This window comes from Simochromis diagramma, unplaced genomic scaffold, assembly GCF_900408965.1.
Source record: "Simochromis diagramma unplaced genomic scaffold, fSimDia1.1 OVJJ01000682.1, whole genome shotgun sequence".
Classification (NCBI taxonomy): Eukaryota; Metazoa; Chordata; class Actinopteri; order Cichliformes; family Cichlidae; genus Simochromis; species Simochromis diagramma.
This window is the reverse complement of record NW_024387359.1, coordinates 2,382,741-2,401,212: the sequence shown is the minus strand read 5'-3', so window position 1 is coordinate 2,401,212 and position 18,472 is coordinate 2,382,741. Positions and strand designations below refer to the sequence as shown.

The 18,472-nt window shown below is 40.6% G+C and overlaps 1 protein-coding gene and 1 long non-coding RNA gene across 3 annotated transcripts; one reads left to right on the top strand and one right to left on the bottom strand.

Annotated features, from left to right (window-relative positions):
* Positions 1-327: 327 nt before the first annotated feature.
* On the top strand, positions 328-15,077 carry lhx5 (LIM homeobox 5). 2 transcript variants are annotated; one of them, XM_040007416.1, is made up of 6 exons: positions 328-635; positions 806-1,185; positions 3,012-3,235; positions 4,173-4,450; positions 7,261-7,426; positions 12,851-15,077. In XM_040007416.1, the coding sequence occupies exons 2-6, from the start codon at positions 1,013-1,015 to the stop codon at positions 13,198-13,200; spliced, it is 1,191 nt and encodes a 396-aa protein (XP_039863350.1). In that variant the 5' UTR covers positions 328-635; positions 806-1,012; the 3' UTR covers positions 13,201-15,077. The 2 variants fall into 2 exon arrangements, with proteins under 2 accessions (XP_039863350.1, XP_039863349.1); XM_040007415.1 differs by having other exon boundaries at positions 328-1,185.
* On the bottom strand, positions 6,087-18,270 carry LOC120718743. The gene is made up of 3 exons (XR_005692553.1): positions 17,924-18,270; positions 12,940-12,944; positions 6,087-6,097 (listed from the first exon to the last, which is right to left on the bottom strand). It is a non-coding gene; the product is annotated as an uncharacterized LOC120718743 (long non-coding RNA).
* Positions 18,271-18,472: the final 202 nt, after the last annotated feature.

Genomic DNA, 18,472 nt, shown 5'->3' with positions numbered 1-18,472 from the left:
GAAATTCCCTTCGATTGGTGGCCACTCTGTTAAAGCGCCGGGTGACCACGCTCTCCCTATTGATGAGCTCCTGCTAATCCATCGCATTTCCCTGCAAATAGCTTTCTGCATGAGAAAAGGCCCGCGAACCCCCTCCTCCTCCTGTCTTCGCCCAGCACAGCCTTGTTCGGCTACTCCCTCTCCCAACAAGCTACTTCTAGTCCGATTCATTTCAGAGGCGTGCCCGTTGTACCTATGCACTGACATTTTCACGTTCATCGCCAGTAAAATGTTCTGACGTTCATAGTCTAACCTGCAACTGATGCATTCCCTTCTAAAGCCAGTGCCGTCTCCGTGACCCACCGTGAAACTTCCTCATGCCTGTTGGCCTCTATCAGCGCCACTACAAACACCCTGCATCCACGGCCTAGGTGTTTTCTGCTCAGGGTCCGCTCGGAGGCTACAGCTATGAACGTGTAACCATAACAACTGCGCTCTGATTGGCTCTTCTGGCACGGGAATTAACAAGGGCGTCATCCAATCTCAGCGCAGGAAGCGCGTCGCGCTGGCAAAACCTCGTGATAACCAAGGCACAGGGACGTGCAAGTGGCGACGTGAGGTGAGCCTGAAGGAAATTACTGGACCCCAAACAAAGCGTGAGCAAAAGGGATAAATTATTTAGAAGTAAACACGTTTAAAAAATGATGTTTTAACATTGAATTGGCGAGAAAACATGTCTGGTTTGGCCATTACGCAGTCCATCAGCTGGCGCAGCTGAATTTTTTCTCCCCTCTTCTCCTCTGGATTTGTGGATTGTGACAAGTAGCAGGACAGCGACCAAACAGGACCAGGACTACAGCAGTTCTCGGGGATTGTCACTCCGCTGCCTTTGAACGACAGGTCCCTCCAGTTTTCGCCTGACAGCATACCTCTCTGAGCCAAGACGTTGTTCCGCGTAAACTCGGAGTGCCCAAGTCCGAGCAGCGCAGTCCGCGTGGGTAGGTCGGCACTCGGCGTCCTGCAGGCCGGCGATATGATGGTCCAGTGTGCCGGGTGCGAACGGCCCATCTTGGACCGGTTCCTCCTCAACGTGCTGGACAGAGCCTGGCACGCCAAGTGCGTCCAGTGCTGTGAGTGCAACTGCAACCTCACCGAGAAGTGCTTCTCCAGAGACGGAAAGCTCTATTGCAAAATTGACTTTTTCAGGTAACTGAATTTGGAATCAAGAGGTCTTCAAAAAAAGAGAGAGAGAGAGAGAGAAAGAAAGAAATCACGCTTTGATTCAAGCATTCGTCAACACCTTTACAATAAGGGAAATTATTTTGGGGTTAAAGATTGATTAAAAAAATAGAAGAACAGGATGAAAAAAAATACAAATTAAAGCCTGGCACATAAAGTCGAGCTCGGTGCGCTGGACTCAGGTCATAGGCCACGTTAACCCGTACTTGGATTTTTTTTTTATGGTTAAAGGAATTTAAGATAAATCTAAAAGTATACATTTTCCCTTATTTGTTAATAATATCCGTAATTTTTTAAAATGCATGATTTTTACCTATCTCTGTGTGGTGACATTTTTAGGAAATGATATGAACCGTGTGGCGTTAAAAGGGGCCTCTATTATAAAAGAATGGACATATAAATATATTGATTCTGTATCCTCGTGTATTCTGTGCTTATTTTTTTTTCTTTTCTTTAAAAAAAAATCTATTTCCAGCTCCAGACAACACTTTTATTTCAAACACCCATTAGGCTATTAACCGGTTCACAATTTCCAAAAAGTGTTCCAGGTAATTGAGTGATAAGTGAAGCCCTTGTTTGTCACTCTCTTAGCATCATTTTCATTTGTATGTGTCAGTTATTTTCTCCCAAATTGTCTAATGACATGTAAGACACATCAGCCTTTGTTGGGACGGGGCTATTATTGGCCTCGCGCGGCCTTGGCCGTCATATTACCACAGGTCCCATCAAGCGGTGGATTTAAATGGCCAGCCATTAGCTAGGCGAAACAGTAATCACCCTAATGTGTCCATTTGTTGTGTAAGTAGAGTTGTGCCCTTTCGCTGGGGGAGGCTTGGTCACGCATGTGAAAAGCGGATAGTGATGCGATACCATTGTAAGTGAATGGAAAGGCAAGCACAGTGTTAAAACAATGCTCCACAACAAGGGTGCCTGCAGTCACCCAAAGGCTTAACCAGCCCCCGACAGGCGGACTTAAAATCCAGCTACAGCAGGCCCAAAGTGAGCCTTAAGCATCTGTTCAAACTCTTTCCATCAGTAAAGACATCTGGGCAGGCGAGAAATACTGTAAGCGTCACTCAGTCAAATGTGCTTTATCGCACTTCTTTTGAGAGTAATTAAAAAGAGAGAAAGGGGAAAAAACGGACTCACCCCGGCAAATGAGGAGGGGGAATAGTGAATTTATTTTTGGGCTATTTGTGTATCAAATCGATGAGTCTTCCCACCCAGTGCTATTTAAGCGCGGGTGAATATGGATTAAGAGAAGATTTGCACGCTAAGATGCTCCTACTCTGCCTAATCCTATAATATATCCACGAGTACAATGTGTTGATTGTCACTAATACGTTTTGCGTGGGGTTATTGTCAGAGCACCTCAATCAAAATTAGGAAGGTTGTTTAAAAAAAACAACCTTTCTCTAAAGTCTTTTTCTAAATGATTTTAATGGCTATGTTATCAACACTCTCATAGAGAGAGGTGCTCTGGTTGAGTGATTACCTGTTACGTTTTATTTACTAAAAACGTTACAGTGGATTATTATTATTATTATTATTATTATTATTATTATTATTATTATTATTATTATTATTGTGTGTTAGTGACATTTATATCACTTGCTAAACTAAAGGCGTTAAACCTGTTTATTCCTCCTAAACTAATATTATTTTAATACCAGCTTCTTTTTAGTATTAATGATTATATGATGGATGTGGGTAATTTCTAACAGACCCCTTTACGCGCTGCCGTCATAAAAAAAAAATCTCAATCTCACCTTCATTTTTCGTTTTCCGTGCAGGCGATTTGGCACTAAATGCGCTGGCTGTCTGCAGGGAATCTCGCCGAACGACTTGGTCCGCAAAGCTCGAAGCAAAGTGTTTCACCTAAACTGCTTCACCTGCATGGTGTGTAACAAACAGCTGTCCACGGGAGAAGAACTCTATGTGATAGACGAGAACAAGTTTGTGTGCAAAGATGATTATCTGAGCTCCGGGGCCATAAAGGAAGTCAACTTGAACTCAGGTAAGCGAAGCGACACCAGGCCTGCGCTGCGTTTTTGTCTCCCATTCAACAATAAGCAATGATAACAATAAGAGGGCTGCTGAGGGCGTTGTTTATTTTAATAACCGTGGAACCGATTTAAAAAGAAAGAAAGAAAGAAAGAAAAGAAAAAAATCGGATGAATAAATTGGCAATCAGCATTTTAATAGACAAAAGAAAAGCAGAAGTGGCGGCTTTAAATATAAGTTGATGCTGAGCTTTTGCAGCATTCCGGGGAGAGCATCTCACAGTAACCTTATGAGATGAATACTTTCAATATTTACCTCCAAAGAACAATAGCTTTCTGTTATTATACGTCAGGGTCCACTGGGGATGAGCCTGTTGGTCTGGCCGTGTGTGCTGATCCTCATTCCACTCTATTTATCCTTATAAAAAGCTCAGGAGGGCAGCAACTCCACTCCACACCCTATTTACTAAAGGTGTCACGCGTCCCTTTTTCATAAACCCTTTGTTTTGATCTCCAATATAAATCTCTTCATTTGCTCGCAAATGTAATATGGCTGCATGCCCGTATGTCATCTTTTTTTGTGTGCGTAAATTGGAGATGTTAGCGACTGTGGATTATTTTCTTTGGTATTATTTTGCGAATTTGTTTTTTGCGTTTTGTTTGATACTTCAGATATTATTTAAGAAAAATAAATGTACAAATAAAAAAAGAAGGGAAAACAGAAACTGGGAGACAAAAATTCACCGAGGGGCGTAAAAACGCATTTCATTTACCATTAGGTCAAGTTTCGGATGCGTAATAGTCAGCAACGCTTGTGTGCATCTCCAAGGCTGATTAAAACAGCCCCCCACCACCACCCACCGCACCCCGCCACCCCCCACCTTGACATTTCGGATCGTGACCTGACCTTCCTTCTTGTTTGTCCCCCCACCCATCCGCCCCGTCCCCCAGTGTCGTCGTGCACAGATAGGAGTTTATCGCCGGATCTGCAGGACCCAATACAGGACGACATAAAAGAGACGGACAATTCAACGTCCTCAGATAAGGAAACGAACAATATTGAGAACGAGGAGCAGAACTCTGGGGCCAAAAGGCGGGGGCCCCGGACCACCATCAAGGCCAAGCAGCTGGAAACGTTAAAGGCTGCTTTTGTTGCCACGCCGAAACCGACCCGGCACATTCGAGAACAGCTGGCACAGGAAACAGGGCTGAACATGCGCGTCATCCAGGTAAGATCAGCTGTGTTGTTTGTGGATCGCTGGAACTTTTTTTTTTCGATTCAGATGAGGGAGGGATCTGCGGCGACACGGACAGATTAGAGACAGATGACACATTATAAATCAAAGGAATTACTTTTTAATTTTACTGAAATGTGCAGACATTTAATTGAAAGCCTCATCATCTATTAGTGAAATGCCAAAACACGATGCGGACTATTAGATGAATATATGCCACATTTAAACGAACCCCACCACCTGCTGTATGTAAACTGTCTTCCTTGTTTGTTTATTTTGGCTTTATTTTTGTGTTGTGGAAGTATTTCATGAAATATATGGATTTGGTTGATTTTATTTTGTACTGTAGCATTTTTTTCCCTAGCTTATAAACCCCCCCAAAAAACAGTCCAACATATGGAACTGGAGGCAGCATGGTGCCTAAAATGAGAGTTTCATGTTTGCATTAACAGTAGATTCACAATATGCAGAAAAGCATTGTTTTTAATGTTCACACTTACTTATTTTATTATTTATTTATGATTGACTTTTATAGAAATATGGTTACAACATTTGATACTTTTATTTAAATGCAAGTTTTTTTTTAAATTACTGCATTCAAAATCATAAATCACACTTTATTTTTTCTATAAAAAAAGAGTCTCCTACTTGCTTGTAATTTCAGCATAAAAACATCAAAGCACACTTTGAACTTACACTAATACATTTTATTGATGCATGAGAAATACATTATTTGTAAAAGAATTTCCTTTTTTGGGCTGCAGACTGTGTTTGTTTCAGCAATAACATGTGATGCACAGCCATGAAATTAGTGAAAGGTTAGCTTTGTTTTTGCCAAAGGTAAGAGGAAACCCACATACAAACATGTTGTGCAATACAACACAAGCATACACTGTTTTTGGACCTCTCTGCCTGTCTTTTCATCCTCAAAACACACACACAGACACACATGCAAGCACACATGCTTGATGCCTGGGTGCAGACTGTGTTAGGATGATTAGCACCATCTCTGCCAACTGTGATGTGGCTTTTTGTGCACTCACTGTAATTATCGCTGATTTCACAGATTTACATACCACCCTCCCCTTTCCCACCTCTCCGCTCTTACTCACTTACAGCCCGTGCCTCTCCACCGCTTCATCTATATCATAAACTGCAGCCAGCATGTGCGAGTGTGCAGCAACAGAGCTCAATCGCTCAATGAATCAATCAATCATTCAATGAACCAGCAAACCAGTCGATATATCAGTCAGTCAGCCTGGGCTGCGATAAGCCCCCCCCCCCCCCCCCCACCTCCCCATTCCACCTCTGCACCCTCCGCCTGTGTGTGTTGCTCGGAGCCAAAATGGAGGCTGCGTTTCGTCATCTTCCTCCCTGTTCAGTGTGTGTTAAATACCATTGCTCTCAACGCAGGGAGCCCTGTGAGCCACGCTGCTTCTCCAGCATGCGTATGTAATCCCTAAGCAACGCTCTCTCAAGGGAAGCGAGAGCATTTCCATAAAAATGTACCCTACAGTTAGATGATTGTTCTCAATAAGCAGGTGTTGCGTTTGCCGCTGGAGCACAGAGTGCAGAGCCTAAGTAGTTTTAGGTGTATGTGTGGAGGGGGATATGTGTGTGTGTGTGTGTGTGTGTGTTTTTCTTTTTTTTTGTGAGTGTGTTTTTGTTAATCTGTAGCACAGTGGGATTCTCCCTCTGGCATAGCCTAGCTGGTGTGAACATAGATCATTATGCAGCAGTGAAGCAAAGGCGAAACGAGATGTGTTATGTGCTTATAATTCAAAGACATTCTTCCATATGATGCACCGTTTTGCAATTTTGAAACCCTCCTTTGTTTGTCTTTGAAAGACAGTTTATTTAATCTCAGTGGTTTAACTTCATATGGCTTTGTATTTGGGGCTGTTGATATTACTTTGCTATTCATCTGAAATTTGCAACAGGAAACTGCCATCATCACTGGAAAAATGGAGCAGAAATTGTTCCTTTCTTGTTATTATTCAGTCATCGCTGGCTTTCCTAATTTTTCATTTTGATCCTTTTGTGCTTTCTTGACATGAACTCTAACACTGTAGCACAAAACGCCTCCCGATTCATTATGTGCAAACAACGATTTGATTATACCTATGTAATTCTTGTGTCGCACTGCAGAATGTTCATATGAGATTGAGTTCTTTGACTTTTTCTGTTAATGGCATTTTTATGGGTTTTTATACTTTAAAAACCCATAGAGCCCATCAAGTCATTTTTGAAGCTGAATTTCAAGCATTTACACCTCAATTAATACAAATGAAAACAGGCCACAGCTAATTGTGGTACAGTAAATACAGTTCAAAATGGGTGCAGAGGTGCCAGATAATTGGGAGGCAAGTACGTTGTGTCATTTCTGGGAAATAGTTTGCAGCTTCTGAATAAAAGCTCTTTAAAGGAATCAATTCATCTGAATTTAATTGTGGAATTTGAAAGTGGTGCAAACTTTGCAACACTGAGCATTAACAGAAAGAAAAACCCTTAAAATGATTAGTTGGTCCATATGTAATTGTTTTAGCTTTTCAATTGTGGTTCACAGATTTTTTTTTTTTGTTTGTGATCACACCCCAGTGTTACTCTCACATCGACATCATTTGTGCGTTTTTACAAGCTCTGCAAGGTTTACCACAGTTTGAGTGAATGGTGATTTGAAAAAGGATGACAATAAACTACAAATTTGTAAAAAAAAAAAAAAAGAAAGAAAAGAAAGAAAAAGAAAAAAAAAAGAAAGAAAAAAGATGAGATCGGCTGATAACTCAGACCCTGGTTTGTTTCAGGTCTGGTTCCAGAACAGAAGATCCAAAGAACGGAGAATGAAGCAGCTGAGTGCTCTGGGTGCCCGACGGCATGCCTTCTTCAGGGGCCCGAGGAGGATGAGGCCGCTGGGAGGCAGGCTGGAAGACCCAGACATCTTAGGACCTGGAGCCTACGGTTACTATGGAGGTAAGAAATGAACACTGTGACAACAGATGCAGTGCTAGCACAAATTTAGTGCACACTTCTTGCTGTGTCTTTAAATACATTCAAATACCACACCTGCAGGTTCTTTACCTCTTGCAATATTAATGCGCAATATGGAGCGAGTGCAATAGCAAATATAATCTGTATCCCTGGTTTCACACTCAAAAAAAGGTGATATTGTGTAAGCAAACTGCAGTTCTGAGGAAAGCAGGTGCCTAGAGGATGTTTTTCACATTGCAAGTATATCACATAAATCTGCTATATATTAGAATACAGGTGGAGCCCCAGTGTACTTTATTGGATCATTTGCTTTCACATTACTTTCTTGAATCCACTCATCTTTTGTTCAGAGATGAAATGATCAGGACTTGAGTCTAAGTCTAATCTCGTGCACGCTGCACTCAGTTTGTGTGGTACACAATAACCAGCTAAGAAGCTTTTAACTGTTAACTGTTCCGAGCACAGCTCTGTAGTCTGGTTATCTCAGCGCGCCCAGAGGAATGTAAATAAAGTTTCAATCCTGTTGAACTGTCACATTTGTTACATACCTAGGAGAGAAAATGCTAGATTGGAGCACATATGTTCCAGTGGGACACTTTGCAAACAAAGCTTGCAGCATGGGTGGCATGACTGAAGTGTGATTTTTTTTATTTATTTATTTTTTTTGGCCTTTCAGAATGGTGAACTTCAAAAATGGCACCTGTAATGGCTCCACTATATTTGTGAGAATTGATTTCTGTGCCATTCAGCAATAGAAACACGTCTCCCTTCTTGTCTCTCTTAACTTTTATTCAGCATGAAGTTGCACCTAATAACCCTTTCCAAGATCACAACTTGTGAGTGTCATTCACTTTCTGAAAAGTAGCTAGCTTCCGTCTTAAAAACACAGCTGTGATAGAAGAATACTTGTTCAAAGAAAGAAAGGGTGAGTTCGATAAGGACGTAAAAATGAATAGAAGATTTATTAATTTTAAAGAGAGATGCATTCATTTTAACCAAAGCCAGACACATACCTCCATACAGGAATATATTTAGGTATTGCTATATAAGATAAGCTAGACTTATTAGTGCACTAATTTACTGACCATTCTAATGCAAATAACTACAACGAACAACACCCTGATGAAATATTTCTGCTGCCACAAGGGGAAAACAAGGCATGCATTTGCACTTATAGTCCAAAGGTTTCATAAAAAAAGGAGTTGGTTTGTTGCCGAAATAGATTCTCCAGTTGGTGTAGAGATTGTCAAAAAAACATTGCTTTTTAAAGGTCATAAAAAAATAAAGAGAAAAAAGACCCTTTGCTTCAAAAGAAAATAATCTCAAGACAAAAGAGCGAGATAACAACACAGCGCTAACGCAACAGCCGCCCCACACTGTACTGCAGGAATAAAGCCGATGCACCTGTCATGCATATCAGCAGTTTGCTTTTGATGGACAGTCTGTGAGCTGCTGTTTCCATACAGCACCTCCTGCACCTCTACCTGAAGGGCCCTGGCATTGAGGATACAATAAACCGGAGCCATCAAGGCTGCAACACAGGGAGTGGGAGGGGAAAAGAGAGGACAAAAAACCTCCATCCCTCGCTCTCATGTCTCTCGCTTTCTTTGCACTCTGCTTTTCACACCCTTTTGTCCCACGGCAGCGCAGGCCAGCCTGCTTGCCTTTATCTAAGCTCGCTGCCTCCTCGTGTTCCTCTGCTGCTGTTCAGAGCGAGGGATGCCTGTGTGTGTGGTATGATGCATCTGCATGTATGAGTGTAATTATAGTTTGCAGAGCTGACACTCCCCTCAGCACCTACCCTGGTCTCTCTCTCTCTCTTTCATCCGCACACACATGAACATACCACAAGCCAAGCTTTTTGCTTATCCCCAAGGTCAGCTGAACTAGCAGGAGCCTGTTTGGGAAATCTAACAATTAGCTTGTTTGCAAAACCTTTGATTATACCTCCTGATAATTTATAACAAATAAATAAAACAAAATTACACACTACGACAAATAAATGCAGATTTTACAATTAGGCCGAATGTTTCTTGAGGTATAACCTGTTAGTTCTCGAGCCTCCCCGTTTCGACTGAAATAGCAGCGAGAAGAACATATGGTAGGAGTGGAAAAATGTTAGTGTAGCATCTGGGGCACGGGGATAAAACCTGTCATCGATCTCGGTTCACGGCGGTGCTGAAACCGAATAGATTTAATGCAACTCTGGGAGTTTGGAATGAGAAACAGGAGGCAGTTGAAGGTTTGTAGTAATTGTTGATTAGTAGATGCAAAGAGTGTATAAAGTAACAGGCTATTTGTTAAGCCAATCAATTCTTTCTAAACTGTTTTGGTCATTGCTTATGATGAACAACACACGAAATAGAAAATCACTTAATATTTAATCATTTTAAAAATCACCTTCCAGACTTTTTGCAGTGCAAGCACTGCCTGTGGCTACTTGTCATCTGAGTCCACTGTGCTGGCTGTAGTGGAAGAATAATTGCAGTGCCTGTTTGAAAGCATAGCTGTGTTGATTTAAGATCGATTCATTTTGTTTTTTCTAATAATAGGGGCACATATTCATATAATTTAAGTTTCTTGTATGTAAGGAACAGGTTAGCTTAAAGCTCAATATACAACCTCGGGAACAGCTATAGTCTGTCTTAGTTATTAGATTAAATCTTCCTGTCTGCAACATTAAATCTCAAAAAGTACAAATACAAACCCTTTTTCAGGTTGACTGCTGTATATAGGATATGAGCTCCCCTGAAAACACGATTTGCAACATTTTGGGTGGTCTCTAAAATACTGACAATATACTACTGTTGCGATTCTGCATGTAGAATTAAGCTATTATATTGCATGACTACGTGCAATCACAGTTTAATGTGAATTCTTATGGGTGGATTTGTTTCCTTCAGTCAGAGCTAGCATTTTCTTTTCCACTGTTTGTGCTGAGCTGGTCAAAAGAAGTCTTTGTGCTAGGCTAAGCTGAGTGGAACTGCCCTTTGGTGATTGCATTACATCTATGAGACAACCTCAAGAGTAGCATGGGCTGCCCTTAATAATAGCCTTGGCAAGACGAGTGTTCATCTTAAAGACCATAGTTGTTGCCAGTTTAAAACACTAAATGCACCATACACACTACATGCAAAGAAGTTACAGGGAGTTTGCAGGGTTGATTCAGTAAATGGTTACCGGCTTCATATCTGCTACATTATTTGATATGTTTAAATTTAGTATAGGTTTCTCATTTGTAGCCGAGACCAGAAGGTCATATTTTGTGTTTCGACTGGCAGATTTCCAGGTACTCTGGATCAAAAGACCATCTTATAAGCGATGATAATCCCTTAGAAAGTTGTTTTAATTATGCAGTCAACAGGGATAGTCTTTGGGGATGTCACTGTTTATTTTTGACACTCAAAACTCTTCTTCTACTATGGGAACCAGAAACAAAATTGTGCTGTAGAAGTACGAGCGAGGAAACACAAAGAGATGTCTGAAACCTCTAAGAGGCATAAGCATGCCAGTCAGTGTCATAGGTTAACCAGGAAATATTTATTTATCCAAGTATGCAATGAAGAACATCTTTGAAAGCAACAAAATCTGTTATTAATGTGTCAGTTGTTTGCTGCAGCGCTTTGAAGTGAACGCCAGGAGAAGGTGCAGACGAACCACGGTCCTGGCTCAGTCTTTTTCAGAGTGTTATAGAGGAAGCATTTTAAACATAAAGGTTCTGCAACAGATATATTTTTAGCCATTCTGTATGATGCACTATAAGAGTAAATCTACTCTTATAGGTGTAACAACATGTTGCACAAAAATCTGTGCAATCAAAAGATTAATTCTATTGATGCCAAAATATTTGGCTTTTTTAATAATGTGACTAACGGTCCAAAAAGTCACAATGACCTGCTTTCATTTCATGATTATCACAGTAATGAAAAATTCACTTGTAACCATAAGCTAATCTATAACTTTGCTGTTTGTTGTATTTTATTTATTGGGAATTAATTAGCCTTCAAGTGGCTGAATAGGGTCATGACTGAAATCTTTCCCACCACATATTGTTGATCTACTTACAACTTTTTGTAGTTTATGTATAAAATATTTTTTATAATATATTTTTCTGTTAATTATGGATTCCTGGCTAACATAGCTAGAGTATAAAGACTAACTACTGCAGAAGCATTAAGGCGAATACTTAATGCCCAAAGTGCTGATGGAGATGAATGGGTTAATGCTGTTAATTCATAAAAATGACTGAAACCCATAATTATTTACATTAGAAATTCTGAGAATGTCAGATAAATGAAAGAGCACAAGTATGGTGAATGACCTCACTCGGTCATTTTCATAATTAGGTAGTTTGGTTGCATGAGGGTTGAAGTCCAAAAGCGAATTCAAGGTTGTGGCGAGAGATTAGGGAAATAAATGTGTACAAAAACATACAGAATGAGCAGTTATACAGTTATTTATGATACTAATCTTATACAATATTAACATAACATTGATAATAAACCTTTAAATATCATGGTTGTCATCGGGGCTTAGCTATCGTGACACTGGATACAAACACAGTGGGAACATGGCAAGATGGAGTCACGCTGACACGATGCGGAAAGCCAGAGCGTTCTTGCAGTTGTGAAAGCACGATGTAGTGGATAAAACAGTGGAGAGAGGTATAAATAAAAAGGAGAAATAGCATGAAAAAAAGATTTCTAACGACATTTTAATGCCATTCTCCTTTTCTAACTTTTAACATCTGAGCTGTTCTTGCTAATTTTGCTTTTTTATTTTTTACTTTTTCAAAATTGATTTTGTGTCGTGAAGTGTTGGTCAGATGAAATGAATAAAAAGATGTCAAACTGTGTGGGACATCTGGTGTTGACCTCTGACATTTCTTTTGGACTGGTTGAATAATAATAAAAATAATTCTTTGCTGAGTGATCAACACTAAAGTAGAGAAACCACCCGTAGTTCAGCAAATAACCACAACCCAGTAATGTAGAAGCAAGCGACAGTGCTGGTGTTTGTCATCAGACCTGACAGAGAGAAGCAGCCGACAGGACATGGCAGGGCTGCAGGGAAGCTGGAATCTCATTTTGGAATTTCTCATCCAAATCCAGAAGTTTCTGCAGGGGAATCCATCGAGGTACACGCATGGCTGCGAGCTGAATGAGGGAGAGGGAGATGAATGCACTGTGTAAGAGGCGAGAGAACTGAGGTGGAGAGGTGTGGAGTTGTTTATACACTCAAATGAGGCTGTTGGAGACCGGTTGGTTGGGAATTGGACATGATCAATTTCACCACTTAGGTAGGGGTGGAGCCGTGTGTATAAATGTAGACTGCTTGGGGGAACTGTAAGTGTTTTATGTATCTGATAGAAAGTCTAACCACATGTGTTCTCTTCTTACACCACAGAATACCAAGGTGACTATTATGGACCAGGGAGCAACTACGACTTCTTTCCCCATGGCCCTCCATCATCACAGGCTCAATCTCCGGCTGACTCCCCCTACATCCTGGGCTCTGGTCCCGGAGCGATGGAGGGTTCAGGCCACCACCCGTCAGATGACCAAAGGTTCACGGACATGATCTCCCATGCGGAAACTCCCAGTCCAGAGCCGGGCTTACCAAACTCACTTCAGCCTGTCCCGGGGGAGGCATTCGGGGGTGGGCCCAGTCCTCCTTTCTCCTTGGCCAGTAATTCCAGTTACAGCGCTCCAATGTCCCACCAAGGCCAGGAGATGGGAGAAACCACCGCTTGGTAAAGGACAAAAACACAGGGACCATTGCCTAGGCTGAATGTCAGCCTAGTTAATTCAGGAGATGAATTAAAAAAACAAAACAAAACAAACAAACAAAAAAACATTGTGGGGTGAAAATTACAGCTCAGATTTTTATGGACTGATTTTCACAACTGATGGACAGAATCAAGAATGGGATAGCTTGTAGGAGAACGTAATATTTGCTGCCCAGTAGACACTCCAAAGCATATCCCTTCCTGGATTACTGGACTTGAAATATATATATTTAAAAAGAAAAAAAATGCGATTCCACCCAGCAAAAATGCTTCTCGCCTTCCCCTTGACGTTAACGACGGTATCATCTAATAGGGAGAAATGCCAAAGGGGACATGTTTAGTTCTCTTAGTTTCTCACCACCTTCTTTAAGACATTGCTTCAAAGCAGTATTAGTTTCCATTCTGTTGCTCTTCAATGCCACTTCACGCTCAGCATAACAAAGGAGCCGGTTTTGATACATGCTTTAATGTTCATCTACAAACACGCCTGTTTCAATCGAGGCAGCTTATTTTAAACATTCGCCAACATGTCAAATCAAAAGCTGCCACTTGATAGACACGCTGACACCTCCAGCACGGCACTGACATTCTCTAGCCCACGTCTCAGCTATAAGTCCCTTAATGCACACAAAGCGTTCTTGATCATAGCTCAAAAGAAGGATGTCTATACCATTATTCAAAACACGGACACAATTATACAGACACTTGTACCCACACACACATACACACACACGGACAAATCTCACACCCATCGAAGCGGCCCTGATAGTTCTGCTCTGCACACTGCTTCACCTGACCTTCCTTTTGTTACTGTCCCTTTTAAAAAACATGTTTTAATGGAATTGATTTTCAAAAGAACATTGAACCCATAATGGAGAATGTCCTTCAACAGCTGAGGTCTCCTTCCTCTAAAGAGAGAAAACAAAAGAGGGGGCAGACAACATCTGTGACATTACCGCTGTCTGCTCCGAAGCACTCATTGCCATCTAGTGGCCACATTTTTAAGGCACAGAGAATTAAAATAAGCTCAAAAGCGGCAGACTCGGGTTGTGTGTGTGTGTTTGTGTCTATCACTGTGTGTGTGAACATCTTTGTGCTTCAAAGGACAAATTCTCTGCATTTTATTTCAGACCGATCAGGGCCAAGTGTCACCACAGCTGCTATTTGAAAAGTCCGCCTTTGTGAAAACATATTAAAAGAAAGAATGATTATTTTTTGTCGCTTAATTCCTAATTTCAACTCCATGTCATTCTTTACTCTCTCAGCTCAATCTCATCTCTACACAAAATGTCTCAAACAGACCACATCTAACACGAGGAATGCTGTTTTTTTCTGCAATGAGTTAGCTCTACTTGAAATTTTGTTTTCAGATTGTCTGTATTTCCTTTCAACATTGTTTCAGATGTAGGAAGAATGTGTCTTTTTTTCTGTTGTATGGAGATATTCTTGGATACAGGACTGAGTGGGAGCTGTCTGTGTCTTTCTGAACGCTTGCGAGTGTGTATGCTTGTTCATGTGTGTGTGTGTGTGTGTGTGTGTGTGTGTGTGTGTGTGTGTGTGTGTGTGTGTGTAGATTTATGGGGGGGAATTGGGGCAAGGCTGTATTATTTCTATGTAAATAGCACTGGTAATAAAACCTTCTCTTATAACTTGAAGATCTGGTTTCTTGCTTAGTGTCGTCACACATCTTTTCTTTAATTTGCTGTAAAGCAAAGTAGTACTAGCACGATTTCAAGGCAGCCATAATTTGCTTTAGCTACTCATTACATTTGAGAGAACAATATCGCACTCTTAACTCAGCTACACCTGTTTAGCATTTACTGTGCTGATAATGATTACAATAAGAAAAATGATTAGCTTGTTAAAATTATGCATTACAGTAAAACTAACAGCCCAATAAAATACAAAGCAGTTCATATTAGCTTGATCCCAATCAGCTATAACACATAAATCTTTGTTAGGACATTTTATAAAAAATTAATCAGTTGTAACACTTTTGATGTTACTGATACTGGTGAAGACACTTATGGATAAATTCAATTTTAGGGTGGTTGCCAGCCTCAACACATGCAAGAATTCACTGCAATGCAGTGGCGAGCACTTTGACTACTTGTTTTACCAATTGTGTTTATAGTGTGTGGATTAAATGCACATTTATTTACTTTTTCAACTATGAGGTTAAAAACACAACATTAGTATTTGATTAGCTTACAAAAATTGTCGTGATGAATATCTTACCCATATGGAAACGATATATATAAATCTTATAAAGTTTGTATCTGTCTTGTGTGAAACTTGTATGAAAAGCATACAAGAGTGAAAAAAGATATAAGATCCCTTGAAAAATTATATAAATGAAACTTGTATGTTTTGGATACTTACTAAAGCAATATATGAAAGTAATGAGAAAGTGGCCACTTTCATGAGTAAATCATATAAGCCTTATATGATTCACTATATGAAGTAGGCCACATCTTATGCAAGTCTTTTGTAAGTTTTTACTATTTCTTTTCCATACTGGTAGCTACCAGCGGCAGAGGCAAAGTGACATTATCCTTAATCTGGGGTCATGTTTAATGGTTAATTTTGATTAAGCTGAATATTGTCTGTTCTGTCAATACTATTTTTGCTCTTCACCTCCACTCATGGGTGGAATGTCTGGCTCTCTGTTTGCTAAATGCTCAATAACCAGCTAGTTGGTAACTTGACTCTCTCTGATATCTGCTGTTCCAGTGGGTTTGTGAGGGGTTGTTCACTGCTAGCTAGGGGTGCAACGATACTCGTATCGATATTGAACCGTTCGATACAGTGCTTTCGGTTCGGTACGCATATGTATCGAACAATACAAAATTTTAATTTATTTTATCAACTTTTCTTCTGACGATGCTGTCCATGTTGAGAGCTCAGTGGATCTGCGTTCGACTACTCTGCCTAGGCTGCACTGTCGAGCGCAGATCCACTAAGGGCAGCGCAAGCTAGCAAGACAGAAGCTAAGCTCGTTGCAACATGGCAAATTGAACCTCCCCCACCCTCATTCACATCTGGCCTTTGGAACTATTTTGGTCTTCATGTGAAGTATGACCCTGAAGGTAAGCGTGTCATGGACAAGAGTAAAACAGTATGTCGGATGTGCCACGCAATGCTCAATTACATGGGTGGGAACTACTACGTTAGCGTAGTTAGCTTGTTAACATGTTGACGCCGTCCAGCCCCTCGCACGGGGCAATCCGCGGTAGCTCGTTAACGGAGATTTGCCGTGTTGTGGCGTTAATGTCATTTCAGATTAACGCTGACAGCACTAGTGGGAACACAATGAATATGACTGCACATTTACACCGACATCATCCTAGTGCAAAGACAAGTGGAAGCAGACAAAAACAACAAGCACGCATGCTACAAACTTTACCCGAGTCATTTAGACGACCGTTAGCACATGATTCTCCTTATGGGGACCTGATATGTTTAATATATGCTGAGAATATAGCCCAGAAGAAGCGTATAGTATAGCTTTTATTTTGGAAAGAGCCATTTCTCTGTAATAAACTCTCTTTTCCAAAGATGAGTGATTTCTCGATCAGATAGATTTATTTTTTTATTACTTTGTTTTTTCAGCAACATTAAATTTAAAAACTGTACTTTTGAGTTAAAATATATATTTATAATTTTAATAAATGACAAATTAAAAAAGCATGAACATTTTTTGTATCGAAAAAAAATCGAACCGTGACACCAAAGTATCGAACCGAACCGAACCGTGAATTTTGTGTATCGTTGCACCCCTACTGCTAGCAGCAGGGACTAAACCACATAACGACTTGTAGTATTGAAAAATAGTCAACATGTAAGTGCTAAAATGTATTTCTCCTAATGCTAATGATGACGTGCACCCTTACTCCAGCAGTGGAGTAAGGGTGCAAGTACCGATGAGGTCCTGCATTAAAATGATCAGCCTCTCCTTCTCTCTCTTTCGCTATGGTCGGCAGCAGATCACATGACATGGACTAGCAGCCAGCATTGATGGGGGGCAGTCGGCTCGAGTCACTTTGCTGTGCAGAAGTGGATCAGTGAATTCACCACACACTAGGACAGTTTACTGTGTGCACGCAATATGCGCAACACATTTTTTGTTGCAATTTTCAAGTAGGGTTATGCTTTCAAACTAGCTCCAAGCTAGCAAATGACCTTTTTTTAGTTTCAAAGAGACGTGAGGGTACCTCCCAAAGTTTGACCTGCACAGGCCCATCCACTCACTGTCCTCCTCAGTCATGCTGTTACCACCTTTGCTGCAGAAGCACTAAAATGTATAATCCAGGAAGGGATGGGTGCTGTTCACCGTTTTTAAATTCCTTAACAAATGATGTGACTTGTTGTGTGAATAACTGCACTAACAGTTTGTGCTGTGACAGTAACATTTTATTTTATTTTACAGTGGTCCCTCACTATAATGCGGTTCACCTTTCGCGGCCTTGCTGATTCCCAGATTTTTTTTTTGTGCAATTTTGCAGGCTTTTTTTTTCTTTTTTTTTTCTTACAGCACTTTGTGTTCTGCATCCTGATCGGCTGTAGACTATTGTCAATCAATCTCCTCCGTGCCATGTCTCCTGTACAGTACAGAATGCATTCAGCTTGTCAAATTTACATAAATCTTCGATCGCTAGCAGTGCAACTCTGAAGTGCTGGACCGTACCGACAACAAACACAACAATGTTGATGAAACATTTTGCACCGTCAAAGCCGCCTGCGATAGCACCCAAAAGGCGGAGGAAGATGCTAACCATCGCACAAAAAGTTGGACTTCTGGACATGCTAAAGGAAGGTAGAAGTTACCATATTTTTCGGATAATAAGGCTAATTAAGCAAAACAAAACAGTCAGATAAGTCAAACTTTACTCAACTCATTCTTCTTGCTTCCTCTACTTCCATACCATTAATTCATTAATGTTGAATTCTTTCGCAACTTTTCTATTCCCGTGTTTTGGACCTGTAAACAGGGTTTTATCTTGAACTTTGAGAGTGTTTAAACAAGAGAGAAAAATGTGAAAATGTTCATGCCTGTCTGAGAAAAGTGTATAAAGTGTGTAGTGAGGGGCTTTACAGTCTTAAAACATCTATAATAATTGTAAAAAATGAAGTTGGCTACTTCGCAGATTTCACCTATTGCAGGTTATTTTTAGAACGTAACTCCCACAATAAACGAGGGACCGCTGTATAATGTTTGTGTGTTGATACATCTTGCTAAT

Bases quoted from the DNA above. Each gene is read 5' to 3' on its own strand.
- lhx5 (XM_040007416.1), top strand. From the start codon at position 1,013: ATGATGGTCCAGTGTGCCGGGTGCGAACGGCCCATCTTGGACCGGTTC. The intron at 3,236-4,172 runs GTAAGCGAAGCG...CCCGTCCCCCAG, and splicing joins GGAAGTCAACTTGAACTCAG to TGTCGTCGTGCACAGATAGG. The intron at 4,451-7,260 runs GTAAGATCAGCT...GGTTTGTTTCAG, and splicing joins TGAACATGCGCGTCATCCAG to GTCTGGTTCCAGAACAGAAG.